The sequence below is a fragment of the Onychostruthus taczanowskii genome, unplaced genomic scaffold (genome assembly GCF_017590055.1).
Source record: "Onychostruthus taczanowskii isolate IOZ18803 unplaced genomic scaffold, ASM1759005v1 scaffold12, whole genome shotgun sequence".
Taxonomy (NCBI): Eukaryota; Metazoa; Chordata; class Aves; order Passeriformes; family Passeridae; genus Onychostruthus; species Onychostruthus taczanowskii.
In genome coordinates this window covers 15919922-15934927 of record NW_024498351.1, presented here as the reverse complement: position 1 = coordinate 15934927, position 15006 = coordinate 15919922, and the positions used below count along the sequence as shown (strand labels likewise).

Below are 15006 nucleotides of genomic sequence, written 5' to 3'. Positions count from 1 at the left end.
AGGTCTCAGAATTCTGCATTACAGCAAAAAACATTCCCCTTGCAAACCACTGGACCTTCATGTTCCTTGCAACTGCTTTTTAAATATTTTCTTTTTTGAAGAGCAGTGCAAGAAAGAGGTTTTTGGCTTTTAATCTCTTAACCAGAAATACCAGCGTTAGTGCCCCAGCGTTGATAGCAGCAGCTCCAGGCAAACACCACCTCATTCACTTCCGCAGCTGGGCTCCCGGCCAGACAGAGCCACACACAGACCATCCCAAACCTCACCTCTCCGCTGCAGTCCATTATCAGCATCGCCTCCCCTGTTTGCTGGGCGCGGGGCTGTCAGGGCTCGGGGCTGTGGGCCGGTGGACCGAGGCGCGGGTCCGTCCGTGCCGCCTCCCGGGCCGGCAGCGAGCGCCGGGCCCGCAGCCCCGCCCCGGCACGTCCCGCACACACTCGGCAGCCGCGGCAGCGCCCTCCGGAGCCCCGGGGGGCCGGGCACCGGCTGCTGCACGGGCCGGGAGCGGGCGCCGCTGGAAGCCCCGCTGCCGCCTTCAGCCGGAGCCACCGAGCCCTGAGCGCGGCCTGGTGTGCTCTTGGCTGTGCCGCTGCCAGGCGCAGCCGCCACAGTGGTTCTGGCAGCGGACCTTTACGCTGCTTTGGAAGGCTAGACCAAGGCAGACTTGGATCTAGGAACGAAAATAATAGAGAATTAATTTAGATTTTTTTTCCCAGAAAGAAAAGTCAGTAAAAAGAAATCTCTACCATCGTCCTGCCCAAGCTCTGCCACTAGGCCAGGGAGACTGGCCAGGCGAGGCACGCTGTGAGACCCAGCTCTCACCTTCAGCACAGACATCGCAGCAGGTTCATCACCAATCCGAGCAGGACTAGAATCGGCAGTGGTGGATCTGGGCACAGCCACCTGCTACATCTCTGCTCAAAACACATTTGCAAAAACAGTACTTTGATTGTCACTTACTTGAGCTTGAAGTATCCTAGAGAGGGTGAGTGTCCACAGTACACAGTTCTGTTCTTAGCATTATGGTATTTCTTTCTGTGTCAAATACCTACATGTTTGTTATGGAAGTCCCTCATAATCACTACCATAATTTAAAAAAAATAATTGAAAGTCACATATTTAAAAAACAAATAATAATGGCATGGTTTTAATAAACAGAGATAGGGGGAAGGAAGCCTAACGGTGTTCCTTTAGGGCATACATAGTTCTGAAATTAATTCACAAACATGATGAAATTACCTTCTGCTTCTCCTTTGGGAAAGCTAATATAAATTATTTTAGTGCAATATGAGCATATACAGTACAATTTTTAAATGTGCAGAAATCCAGGTAAATAGGCTGTGATCAACAGCAGAATTGTTTCAGTAAATGACAGTTTTCACTTCTTTTTTATATGGAAAGAAGCACACTTGTGTAATTACAAAATGTTGTGTTGGGTTTTTCCCTGAACAGGTAGCCAAGCTAATTGTTAACAAACAAATAAAATTCCCACATTCCTAGCTATGCTTTGTTAGGGATGAAATACCTTTTTGCAATTTTAAAGATTCTTTTGAAAACACACGTATCCAGAATTAGCTTAAGACTAAATAGTTTTGCATTGCCAAAGAGGTTGTGTTTTGGTGCTTTTGGTTTTATGTTTGGTTTAAAGATCTTTCCTCCCTCCATTACCTCAGCAGTTCAGAGGTTTCAAGCTGCACCTGAGGAATCTCATCTTTCCAGCCTAGCCACCTACACACACATCTGCATCCGGCCAGCCAAAACTCTATTCAAATTCCTGCTATTAATTAGTTCTTGAGCTTCAGGTCACATTTTGCACCCCTCATTAGTGCCTGCAAAACTCTTCTGCTTTTGAATAGCCAGTACTTGTACTGGTATAAACACAGAAGTTACAATTCTCAACTATTTTGTCTGGGGCAGCCCCAAGTGCCAGGTAAGGACAAGGCTTCCTGGCTACAGCTGTTCTGGAACATAACTTAGAAACAATTCTTCTGTGCTTTGTACCTCAGATCACACGTCTTGCATGTGTATCAACAAAATTAAATTGGAAAAATGGTTCTAATAAATGTCTAAGCAGTCAGATAAACCAAGGTATGCTGGTGAATCTCACACCCTTCTGCATCAAAAGCAGCCATGCAACCCATTGTTGGTTGTCTTTGCTGAAGGGTACTGCTGCTTTCACAGACTGTTCTTCACTCTGCCTGTTAAGTAACTGAAGCTTAAAAAAAAGAAAGTTTATTTTCCTGTAGATTTCTTTGGTTATATCATCTACACAAAATTAATCAGGATTAATTTTAGGTGTTTCTTGGTACTTAAAGTCACATGGGACTACTGGAAAACATCACATTGAGCCCATGGTTTTAACCACACAAATCTGCAGGCATCACTCTCCCGTTTTGATTGTTGCCTCTTGTCCCTGTCGCTATAGAAACAGATCACACTGCCAAAAATGGAAGGATGATAATCATCTGGAAAAAAGAAAAAGCTGGGAGCACAGCTAAAGATTATTTTGAAAGCACTTTCATGCATTTTGATATTAGTCCCTTTTTGTAAGAAAGCCAGAAGCAATCAAGAGAAGTGGAAGCAATGCTTTACATTTCATGAGAAACCTCGAACAGCATTTTCCCTCAATTATCCTTTTAAGTTTTTTAATATCTATATGGGCAAAACAAACTACATTACAACAAACAGTTTCTGATCACTGGAAGCGGCGTGAAGTCCCGCCTGCTAAACTGAAGTGTCACGGCCTGGTGCCTTTTTCTCTGACTTGCATTCAGAGTTTCTGCTCCTTTTGCCTGTAGTGTTCTGCAGAGCATTCTGGGCTTCTGCTGTTCATGTCCGACAGAACCGGCGGTAGCAGGGATGATCCGGAGGGTGCCCAGCCTGCAGCCCGCACTGTGACTTACTGGCACTTCTCTCCGGACAACGGCCGGAGGTGGAGCCAAGCCCGTCGTTACATCCCCGACCTTGCCTTGCCGTGCGAGCCCAGGCCCAGCTATGGAGCGGCGCCGGGTGCCGGCGCAGGCCGGGCGGGGCGGCGGCAGGCCCCGGCACAGCAGCAAGCGTCGATCCGGGGCCGGCGGCGCCAGGAACGCGGCACCAGCGAGGGCCGCGGCCTCGCTCCCTTCTGGCCGTCCCCGCTCGGGCCAGGCCCGGGACTGCGCGTCCCGGCAGGATCGGGCCGAGCCGCCTTCGGACGCGGGGCTGCCGGGGGAGCTCGGCCGGCGGTGCTGGCTGGCGCTGCGCTCCGAGCCGCTGCCGCAGGAGCCGGACCCGCCAGGTACCGCTCTCACCTGGGCTCCGGCCGGCAGCTCCCTGCTGCGGTCAGGCGCGGCTTTCAGCTCTGGCACGGCGAACTTCACGCACACAAGGGTCAGGCTGTATTCACTGCATGTTTCCTTCGGGCTGTCTTCGCTCAGCTTTTCGGTTTTATAACAGAGCCTTTTCTTTCATCTTAGTCTTTTGAAGAACATATTAGAAAGGGACCAGCTTCAGACCTCTACTGTATTTAGGCAGGTTTCACCTCTTAGGGGACAAACCCAAACGTGTGTCTGTTTTTAATCAGAGATCCCCTCCCCTGGTGCACTCTTGGCAAAATCGGAGGAGCCGCTGGAGAAGAGTGAGGCACGTGGAGATCCTCCAGCACCTTTTCTGGATGGACAACGATACTATGAAAAGGTGCTTTCCCTCTTTTAAGTAAATATTATAAAGCAGACAGTTTTCAACACCTTTTCCATGAAAAAAGAGACACCTTAAAAAAACCTAAGAGAGGTCCCCTGTGCCTGTTTTGGTCCCATTAAAATCACCTGGTGTTCCCCCTAAATAAGCTACACTTTCCCCAAGCATGTAGTGAGATCTTCCAGTTCCCTCACAGGTCTCCTAAGGACCAGACAAGTGAGCAGCAGCCTATCCTTATAGCCAACTTCCAAGCCAGGTTGGGTTTTTGGGCAGATGACTGCCCAAATACAACACACTTCGTTTTCAGTTGCAGTGGGAGTGAGCCCTGACCGAGACACAGTTTTCGATCTTTGTTCCCCACCTGGGAACTGGAACTTGTTGAAATGTATTATCTTCAAGATCTCTGTCCCTGCCCCAGTTTGGTTAAAATTGGTCATCCAAGTCTTTGAAAGTAAATCCTCAGAGAACAGAGTGGGACTGGCTGGCAGGTGAATATAAACCTCAGCTTCCTGTGAAAACTAGAACTTAGTTCAGGAGGACAGAAAAGAATGTAGTACAAACACTGAGTCAGATATTTTCCAGTGTGACATGCACAGACTCAGTACTGTTTACAGTGCAGCAGTGGTACAGTGTAAATCAGTGTCACAGTTTCCAGCAGGAACAGAATTAACTCACTCAGACTTTCTGCTTTCTGGGCCCTGTCCTTAATGTTTTCATTAATGAATTACCTGAGACTAACTCCATGGAGCTGAATTAAGAGACTCCTCTCTGTTTCTTGACAAAATGGCTTGGATGTCCATGATAGATATTGCTGTACATCCCTAAATTTATTCTTTGAGCAGGTTTTAATTTTCAGATTTTTTAATGTATGTCTGTAGTGCCTAAAAATGCGCATGCTCATAGCACTGTACTTTTCGTTATTGGAAAAAAAAGCCCATTTCCTAATCACAGCCCTGTGTCTCCTTCACATGGCACTAAATTCTCAGGAAAGGTGAGATTAAATGTGCCCCCTGTACTTCTTTTTCTGTTACTCATGACAGCTAGTTGTAAAAAGAAATGGTTTTGGGGTTTTTTTTCAGAGTTCTTTAAAAATACAAAGCCCCACAATCAAAATGGATAAGCTCCCAAGACAATTACAATAAGATAATAGCTTGGTCAGTATTACTAGGGGATGATTGGTCATTGTGAGGACATTTGACTGACTGTTGAACTGTTGCTCAGGTCCAAGTGTTTGCAATCTTTTTTTTTTTTTTTTTAATCAAAACACACAGAAAATTTGAAGTAAAAATATAGAGAAGAATATTTTAATTTCACTATTGTTTTTATGTAGTGTTTATGCGTAAAAATATTTCAGTTAGAACACCAGGCTCAGTTAGCTGTTGTATTGCAGTTGTTTAACTGTGTTTTTAAATGTGGTTTCTTCTCAGACAATGCAGAAGCAAGTACTCTCTGAGATTGATTCTTAGGAGTGAAAGTACCTCTGTTGTTGCAGGTGATACCTCCATAAGAAATGTGTGGCAGACATCTGGGTCCATGAAAGTCTTCAGACATCTGGTTTGTTAGTCTTGGTGAAACCAGCCCTTAGCAGAGATGGAAAAGCAGACTGTTAAATCCTTGAGGTGGAAGAACAGCTGACCTAAGTTAAAGGATGTCAGATAGATGGGGCAGGGATTCTGAACTAGGCTTTATCTCCTCAAATTAAAAAGATGACAGTTTGTGGGAGGGAAGAAAGTTTGTCAGAATGGCTTTTGGTTACCCAGCTTTCTTGGTTGTTAACTTACTCCATCTGTTTCCTGCCTCTTCTGTGGTTGCAATTTTTTGTTCTTCATTCATGAGAGAAATACTCCAGGTTGAAAAATTGTTAAGGGTGTATATATCAGAGAGTTATTGTTTGTTTTCTCTTTCCCAGGGGTTGTACAAAGAAGCATTAAAGCAATTTGAAAAAATCCAGGACACAGATTTTCAAGCAATGTATCAGCTTGGTGTAATGTATTATGATGGACTTGGCACTAAAAAAGACCCTGTGAGTAATTTAGCTGCACACTTTTTATTTTTCTTCTAATATTAGCTGATAATTACTAGGAGCTTCTTTGTAAGCATGATTATTTAGTTTAAAATTACAGCCTTTTCATTTAGAGTTAGTTTCATAAAGTGCAGATGTTTACAGAGCATCATTAAAGAACAAAGGCTCTGGGTTGAGGAGGTTCTCAAAAATGGTAATAAAATAGGAATAAAAAAATACAGTAATTTCTGTTTTAAAATTAACTTTCAAAGGCTTGGTTGGACTTCATGTGGAAGCTATGTTAAAAATTGCTTTAATTTTTTTACTTTTTGATACCAAATTATGTACATTAAAATAAAGTGAATCAAAATGGAAATCAAACAATTATATTTCAAAGCATAAGATCTCTGGCACAAAAAATTTTTAAGGTACTTTCTGTTCTTTTAGCACAGATGCCAGAGATGATTGTGCTTCTGCCAATAGTTGACAGTATTATTCTTAAGTTAGACGCATGAAAAATTACATCTGCAAGCATTTGAAGAATTCAAACTGAAGAATTCTGTTACAAAAAAGGAAGACAAAGGAATGCTTTGCTACAATAAGGAGAGTTAATTTGTTGGTGAAGATGATCTTAAAAAGTGGCATGAGGAAAGAACACAAGCATTAGGAATAAAAGGGTCAGTTGTAAGACAGAAGGCCAAAATAAATGAACCAAAGAGTATATTAACAAATGGGACTCCTGTCTGGTGCTTACAGCATTGTCAGCAGAACTGAAAACATTCTGATTGGGGTTTAGATGTGATTTATTTTTTCTGTATGTCTGCATAATTACCACATTTGTTTACTTGCAAATAAACATTTTAACAAAGTTTCTTTCTTTCTTGTGTATTACAATATGAAAGCTAAATAAAAGCAAAACCTTTTATAAAGGACTAGTTCCAGCATATTTAAACAGGGTATCCATGCTAAATCCCAACAGTGTAAATCTTATTTCTAAAATAATTCTGAGGCCCAGTTGCTCATATGCAATGTTCTCCCTGCTTATTCAACATTATCAGATTTTGTCCTTTATGAGTCTAAGGTATTTTAATTGCAGGGACTTCAAAGTGTACTATATATCACTTTGCCTTCTTGTTAAGCTTGTTTTATGATTTCAGAGACAATACTAAAAAGTTCTCAGAATTCTGAAATTGAAAATGTTACAGGTGTAGGATGTGACATTCATTTACATAAGCACAGTAATGTTTTTGGGAAAAATTGTGTCAGTGAAGAAGAGTAATACATTATCAAATGAACATTTATGAGGAAATGTTTCACACTAATAATATGCTGGGGTTAAAAATGTAGGGGCTGTCTAGTAACCACAGATCAGTTCTGCTTTGGTATGATGCTGTTTCCCAAGCTGTCCTGCCAGTATGCCTCAGCCTTTCTTCAAAGGGGAAAAAATTACCTGTCTGGCAGAAGTTAGTGCATTCTCAGGTTATATATTTCATCCTCTTCACAGTCTGAACATAATAACGTATATGGCTCAATTTTAGGGAAGGGGAGTGGGATACATGAAGAAAATACTCAACTCTGATTCCCCAGAAGCAAGTCACTTGAAGTTTGCAGCTGCATACAGTCTTGGCAGGGCGTATTATGAAGGATGTGGTGTTAAACATTCAGCTGAAGAGGCTGAAAGGTAAGGGCAGTCTGTGATTTTCCTGAAAAATTATAAGATTGTGTGTTTCTTAAACTTTGTTGTCCCCATTTTCTTAGGTTGTGGCTTACTGCTGCAGACAATGGAAATCCAAAAGCAAGTGTAAAGGCGCAGAGTACTTTAGGAATGCTTTATTCTATGCCAATTCTAAAAGATATGAAGAAGGTAAATCCCTATCTTTTGAAATAAAAAGTAGTCATGACTAATCTTTAATTTCAGAGAAATAATACAGTGGTATATTTGACTCTGAAAGTTGTATTTTGAATAGTTAGACATTATCCATGCATTTAAACCTAAGTGAACAGATAGTCAGAATTCCTCATTTTGACTCACTTGACACTGCTAGCTAAGATTTTTTTTTTTTATTTTTTTTTAGTGCAAGTATCAGAAGGAATGATAGAATGGATTAAATTTTTATGAGCTTTGGTAACCTTCATAATTCAAGCAGGTAACACTGATTGGCAGCTCTGACTAAATGAAGCAGGTTTAAAAGCCTCACAAGGATTCTTCTTCCTTTTATGTATAAGCACTTCTTACAGGATGGTTGGTGTAAAAGCTTGTATGGGAACAGTATACACGAAAATCAGCTAAGTAAATACATACCCCAACTTTGTGCCTCTTGTTTAGGCATTTTTCTGGCATTCAGAAGCACGTGAGAATGGAAATCTGGAATCAAAGGGAGCACTTGGCATTATGTATCTCTATGGACAAGGTACACGTCGAAACAGAAAAGCTGCTTTGGAATGTTTGAGAGAAGCAACAGAACTTGGAAATATCTATGCTCAAGGCCATCTTGTGGAATATTACTACACTAGGAAATTTTACTCAAAAGCTGCTGCACTAGCCAAAAGGTAATTTTTGTTCTATTTTTCATTAAGGTTCTTCATGCAAGACCATATAAAACAGATTTAAATTATTAATAAGATGATGGTCCTGTCTATCAAACTCAAGAAATGTTTGAGATAATGAATTGCAAAACATCTTTAACAACAGAATAGCCAATGACAAAATTAGTACTATAAGGTTCTCAATTCCTCAGTATGATTGAACTTTTCCTTCTGATCCTATAAAGCAAAAGAGCCTTGAACAAGAATCCAAAGCAGATGCCCACATGCAGTCGTGCCTTCCTTGCCCACTATCTCCTCTAGGTTCACCATTTCCTTTAACCCCTACAGTCACAGTGTCAAAGAACCCCCAGGTTGGAAGGCAACTCAATGATCATCTGGTCTAACCTTCCTTGGCAAGAGCACAGTCTAGACACAATGGCCCAGCACCCTGTCCAGCTGAATCTTAAAAAGTGTACAAGGTCAATGAACCCACCACTTCCCTTTGTCTGCTTTTCCATCTTTGGTATGCTTCTCCCTTGGTTTTCAGCAGGCTCAGAAATTTGGAATTAAGTCAAGGGGGTCTCTTGCTACCTACTCTCCTTACCTTTAGAGGGGATGAACAAACAGTTCATTGTCCTTCCAGGAGAAGCATTCTTGAAAAATTCCCAGCACTCACTAGCTCCTTTATTCTCCATGGAATCTTCCAAGGAGACCATCCCAACTGTGTGTGAGCTGAAGTTTGCTATTCTGAAATCTGAAACCTTTGTGTTAGTATTAACTCCCAGAGTGCTCAACAGGATCCCAGATCCTCAATATTGTAATCACTGCACCCAAGACTATCACTCACTGAGGTCCTACAAAGTAGATTTTCTTGATTTGGGAGTAGCAAGACAAGCAGTGTCTCCTTCCTGATTGGCATATCTTGATTTGGGAGTAGCAAGACAAGCAGTGTCTCCTTCCTGATTGGCACATCTGACATTTGGTTGAGGCAGCAGTACTCCACTGCTCCGTTCCAGGAACTTCATGAATGTCCTGGGAGTTGCTGTATTCTTCTTTGCATCTAATGCTTGGGTAGTTCAAATCACCCATGATCCAGATTTTGTTACCCAAAGCTTACTTAAGTGACCCAAGTATTATCTCATTGGTCTTACTGTCTTGATTCAGTGGTCAGTAACAGATGCTTAGTGTAAGATCCCTCTTGAGATGATTCCTCTGATCCTGACCTAGAAGCATTCAGTAAGGCTTCCAGAATTGCCACAGTTCACTTCTCCTCATTCAAGGTTCTCCTTAATTCAGTGCATGACTCCTCCTCTTTTTCTGTCTTTACAAAACAGCCTATGGCCATCCCTCACAATCCTTCTGTCATGTCATGTGAGTTGTTCCACCTTGCTTCAGTCATTCCTATGGCTGTGTGACTTTGAGTGGGTGCAGAGCTCCAGCTCCTCCTGTTTGGTCCCAGGCTGTGTGCACGGTACACATACACTTGAGGTGGTTGTCTTCTGGTCCTCATTTGGGAAGCAGCTAAGGAATATTTGTTGCTGCTCTGGTTGGCCTGGGTTATTCCCCAGTTGGTTGGAGCATGGCACAAGTGCAACCACTTCACTTCCACTTCTGTATCTTGAACTAGTCAAGTAGGACAAGAGCAGTGTTGGTGCAATGTTCTATGTAAACAGCACATTTCTGTGACAAACCTCCAGAGTTTACCAGTGTATTGATAGAAATTCAATCTGTCCATCAGATTATTGACTTGCTGGAAATAAGATCCAGATAGACTGACTGCTTGCACAAGTAGCACATGCTAACATTTGTGCTTTTTGGGGTTTGTCTACATAGCTTCTGCTGCACAGCAGCAAACATGGCACAACTTAACCATGTTACAGAAGCTGCACTATATGCCACTGAGTAGCAGAAGCTCTGGTTAATTCAGTAGTTCAGCTATGGATGCTGTTTGCTCTACTCCACGCTGAGAAGGACTGTTTCTCTCTGAACTGCTGCTTTTCTTTCTTTTGCACTGTCAGACTGGAGCAATAACTGTTCAGTCTGGTCTAGCCTGTCTCACTAGGAATGAATCCCCTCCAGTCAATGCTGCATGGTAGATTGTCCATACAAATAAAGAGTGCACCTCATCAGCTGCAATTGCAATTGCAAAAAATAGCAATGAAATCCCACAGTACTGTCAGAGGTGACCATTTCTGAAATAAAATACCAAAACCATACTTGAAACAGTTACACTTAATTAGAATTGAAGATCGCCTTGAGGCAAAAATCTCAGCTGTTCAGCCAGTAATATCAAGCACTGATACCTTTTCTGCTAAAATTTGGCCTTCTATATTCGTAGCAACTACATTTGTTACATTATATACAAGCATAAAACATTATGTGACTATGTGCAGTGTAATCTTGCCTAATATTTGGAGTCTACATTACCTACTAATACTTCACTTCAGATAATTCAGTTATCCCACACAGTTGTACTTACCAATTGCTGTGGTATGTTCTTGAAGTCAGCTGTGCTGAAACAGAATTTTTGCCTGTCTTGATTGGATATCATTATTTGCATTAGCATTCTGCAGATTATCTTTTGAAAAGGAAGGGGAATATGTTACGTATCAGGAATAACAAAAGGTAATATGTTATTGTTGTTCTATTTTAATGTTCTTGCTAAATAAGAACAGTTGTGTTACTGTATTTGTTAACGGACTGAATTAGGTTGAAGAATATCATTCCCAACACTTCCAGTTGATCTAGCAGGCACTGATGTGCACAGGGTCATTTGAGAACAATCTTTCATAAACACTCATTTACAGGAAGTACCTATAAACTGAAATTACTTGCACTTTTCCTTCTTCTGTCAAGTCTGTGACTTTGACACAGCTAAAATGATGTGTAAGAAGCATATAATTACTGTTTGGTACCTGGAAGAGATATGGGGCTTGGGGGTATCTGTTTTAAGACAACAGAAAAAAAATCCCACTTAGGTATAGCATTTTCTAATATTATACTGTTATACTAGATAATTTCAGCTTGATATTAAAACAATATTCACTTTGTCCCTCTGATGCTTAAAATCATTATTAGTAAAAACATGCTGAAACTAAGATGACAGCAAGCACGCAGAAGAAAGGAAATAATTGAGCTGAAACAGTGATGAGTGGTTTTCCTGACAGAGTTTTATAACCAGGGGGTCTCATATGTCCAAGATTTTCAGATTACTACAATTTGCCAATATCCTTGTGAGAACTGAAAATTTTAGAATCATAGAATCACAGAATGGTTTGGGTTGGCTCTTTAAAGACTGTCTAGAGCTCCAGCCCCTGTGCTGTGGGCAGGGACATTTTCCAGTACATGAGGTTGCTCATGTAGTGAAATAAGAGGAAATAAGAGCTACATGAAATACTACATGGAATAAGAGCTTTGTCTTTCTTCTGCATACAATTTCCATAAAATAATTTAATGGGAACAATTAGCATAAACTATGTTGCCTTTTATAACTAACATAACTGTACTGAAAGTGACTTCAAAAGTTGTATGCTTGTTTGCTGCTTAATACCACAATATTCAAGTAAGACTAACTTAAAATCAAATACAAAATCGAGCAATCCTCATAAGATACCTAATACATGTGAATTTCAGCTTATTCTGGATAATTATGTAAGCAGAAAGGAGGCATTGTCAAAGTCATATATGGCCAACTTTAATTATTGCTTGAACTAGCATTATCTAACGTAATGCTCTAAATTCCACAACAGGGCTACAGCCAATGAGGACATCAACACGCTAGCCAAGGTAACTGATTGTCATCCAACTTATTTAGCCAAGGGGGCTGCTATGGCTGCTTTCTACTTGGCTAGATGCCTCCAGCTTGGCCGAGGCATAGAGAAAAACCAGCAGGCTGCTAAGACGTACTATTCTAAAGTAAGTTGAGAAAGTCTTACAGACTGGTTTGTATCTTGTGAAATGGAGTGATACCTTGGATCTGAGTTTAGTCTAAACTTGCTATTTCATTAAGGACTCCAACACTATGTTAAAAGAATATTTGCGAGAGTATGTAGACTGATAGAAATTATCAGTAGTAGTTTAGTACTGAAAACTACTAAAAATAGCCTTGAAAGGATGCTATCTGCCCAACTGCTTAAGCAAGCAGTGTAACCAACAACAACAAAAAATCTATGGCAATCATCACAGCAAAGAGCAAGATAAGTTAGCTAAACAATTTGAATAATTTTATCCCAAATTGATTTGCTTTCTGTCATTCTCTCACAACTGAAAAATTGTTATTTTTCCTTATACTTTAGCATCTGTAAAAATTACAACCTTTATTCAATTGGCCGTAACTGGTTCTCATGCATATTTCTATATTTACATTTTCCATAATAGCTGAGGATCTACTGCTTTTTCTGTTCAATATATACTGGGGGAAAAAAATCAGTTACATTTTTTCCAAAGTTCTAAATTTGGAGTAAGACTGATGGAAAATGAGCTTGAGGAAAAATACTAATAATGGCCTCTAGAAGATTAACCTGTTGAGTAGTATCAGTGATGCCTAAAGGCATCAAGGCAAGGTAGTTTTACCAGCTGAAGGGAATGTAGCAGGTTGGCATCTGTGCTTCAGGGACTCTATGGTTTCTGTGCACGTAGTGACCATTTGTTTCTGCAAGTAGAATACTGTGGTGTTCATCTTGGTGCAATCTAAGTGAATGGAGAGTTATGGAAATTATAAATTATCAGGCAAATTTTGTGGCTCTTTACTCAGGGAAGTCACTGATAGAGGAGGCTTAGCAGAGCAGGTGATCTGAATGTAGAATTTTTAAATACCTTGTTCTCCCACTGTGAAAAATGTTATAGAGGATAGGATGAGGAGGCCATCAGGACAGGAACATAAACTGTGGTATTATGATCATTCCTAGTTAAGGCATTGAAGAGGTTCATCGGGATTAAATTGTTGCATGGCATTTTAGGAGCACAGCCCTTCCCACTGTCTTCTAATGTGTGGTAAAACTGCCACAACTGAAAGAAGACCACGGCTTTCACTCATTATGCACTTGCTGTGCACCTGAGACTGGTCTAGGAGTGTCACTAATGTCTCACTATAAAGAGATGGTTCCTATGACTGGTGTCATGTTGAGACCTGGCCCAAGAAAAAGAAATATATCATGTGTCTCTAAGTCAATAGCAAAAGAGAAGCAACATAAAATAAACTAGAAAACTCCCCAAAACAGTAACTTCAAAATAGTTGTGGGGGTGTCCAGGTTTTTTTGTACCTGCAAAATTCTCATGTTAACTACGCTTACAATTACCCTTACCTAAAGTCATACTTGTTTTAATTGACTGCTTAGTTCTGGTTTTGGCCTACCATTGACTGACCAAGGCAGTTCTGTAAGAGATGAGAAAGAATGTGAGCATTGCTAAGGGACCTGAAATAGACAATGGATGTGAGTGAAACTCATCCAGTCTGTAAGCAGATTTATTTTTCCGACTGTGGTGCTGCATATGCCATGCCAACATACAGAATTTCTAAAAAAATAAAGCCAAGACTAACACTATAATCCAGTATGCTAATTTTAAATACTATTTTTTTTTATGTGGCACCAGAAAAAGGATTCAATTCGAAATATGTTAACTCTTCAATACTTTAGCAAGTTGACTAATTTTTTTGACACTTAAAGACTTTGTCATATTGATAACATGCAATTTTATTGTAGCTATAAACTAGAACTCTGATATTCTTTGTTTTTAAAGGCATGCTATCTGGATCCTGTTGTTGCTTCTCACCTTGAATTGGCAGCTAATCTTGGGAGAATTTAGTGTTTCTTTTAACTGTGACTGGTATATAAATATATTTCCTACAATAAACCATCATTAATCTCCAGCAATTATAGACTGTTCATCACTTACTGCTTGCTTTTCAACTTTCTAGAAATTATTATTTAACGCAATTCACTGATTCATTTTATCTAGAAGAGAAAGTAAAAAGTTCATGTTCTCTTTAACTCAGATAAGCTGAGACAGATTTTTTTAAAAATCATATTGAAGACTTAAAGGTTTATTAAGGACATTTCACTGGGACAGATGTATTTACTTTATGTCATATTGCTACATAGCACATGAATCAAAACAAAACCAAAGAAAGATGTTTGTTTCCTTTTTGCATTTATAATATTTAAATTTTAATATTCTGAAAAGCTTGAGCCCATACTTGTCTCATTTTCACACACAGCCCACTTACAGGCCATGGCCATTTTTAAAGCTTAATTTGTTAGTGGTGCTTATACTTTCTTCCACATACTTTCTAAAGCATTTAGATTTACTTAGAAGTTTTCATACATATTTCTTTTGGATTGCAGAGACTCAAAGTTGGAAACTGTCCAGTAGAACCCCAAGCTTTACAATTCAAACCATACCAGCTTCCAAAACTAATAAACACTACTTACAGAACTGTGGGAAAAAAGCCCCAACATTAGTATGGAAATATTGAATACGCATCCCCAAGACAAGGCCTGTTTTCCTCAATTCTACATATTCCATTCACACTGCCTCTGTATTAGAAATAGTTGAAAATCTTTTGGCTAGGAGTATTTATGTCTGAGCAATGTCAAGCTGGATCTTTTATGGAACAACATTTTGATTAACCACTAGGAAAACTTACTGATTGTTGTGGTAAGCTTGCACATTCCTAAATGCCTGTTTACTTATGAAGCTTTGTAAGTATAAAATTTGCCTTGCTTCTTAGTACTGTGCCACGACTTGAAAACTCTTCTGAAACTGTTAGAACAGAAGGGCAGATGTTACTAAAAATGTTGATT

General features: G+C 40.2%; 2 protein-coding genes across 2 annotated transcripts in view; one reads left to right on the top strand and one right to left on the bottom strand.

The window, feature by feature from the left end:
* The window catches only part of ANKRD37 (ankyrin repeat domain 37), a 2529-nt gene extending 2126 nt beyond the window's left edge, over positions 1-403 (bottom strand). Inside the window, exon 1 of the mRNA XM_041427888.1 lies at positions 267-403. Within this exon, the coding sequence (XP_041283822.1) occupies positions 267-293 (27 nt within the window). The 5' untranslated portion in view covers positions 294-403. The remainder of the gene's footprint in view (positions 1-266) is intronic.
* Positions 1-15006, top strand: part of LOC121348408 (LRP2 binding protein) — a 15140-nt gene extending 134 nt beyond the window's left edge. Inside the window, exons 2-8 of the mRNA XM_041427887.1 lie at positions 3563-3675; positions 5585-5698; positions 7216-7358; positions 7436-7541; positions 8004-8227; positions 11953-12118; positions 13943-15006. Of these exons, the coding sequence (XP_041283821.1) occupies positions 5645-5698; positions 7216-7358; positions 7436-7541; positions 8004-8227; positions 11953-12118; positions 13943-14008 (759 nt within the window). The 5' untranslated portion in view covers positions 3563-3675; positions 5585-5644 and the 3' untranslated portion in view covers positions 14009-15006. The remainder of the gene's footprint in view (positions 1-3562; positions 3676-5584; positions 5699-7215; positions 7359-7435; positions 7542-8003; positions 8228-11952; positions 12119-13942) is intronic.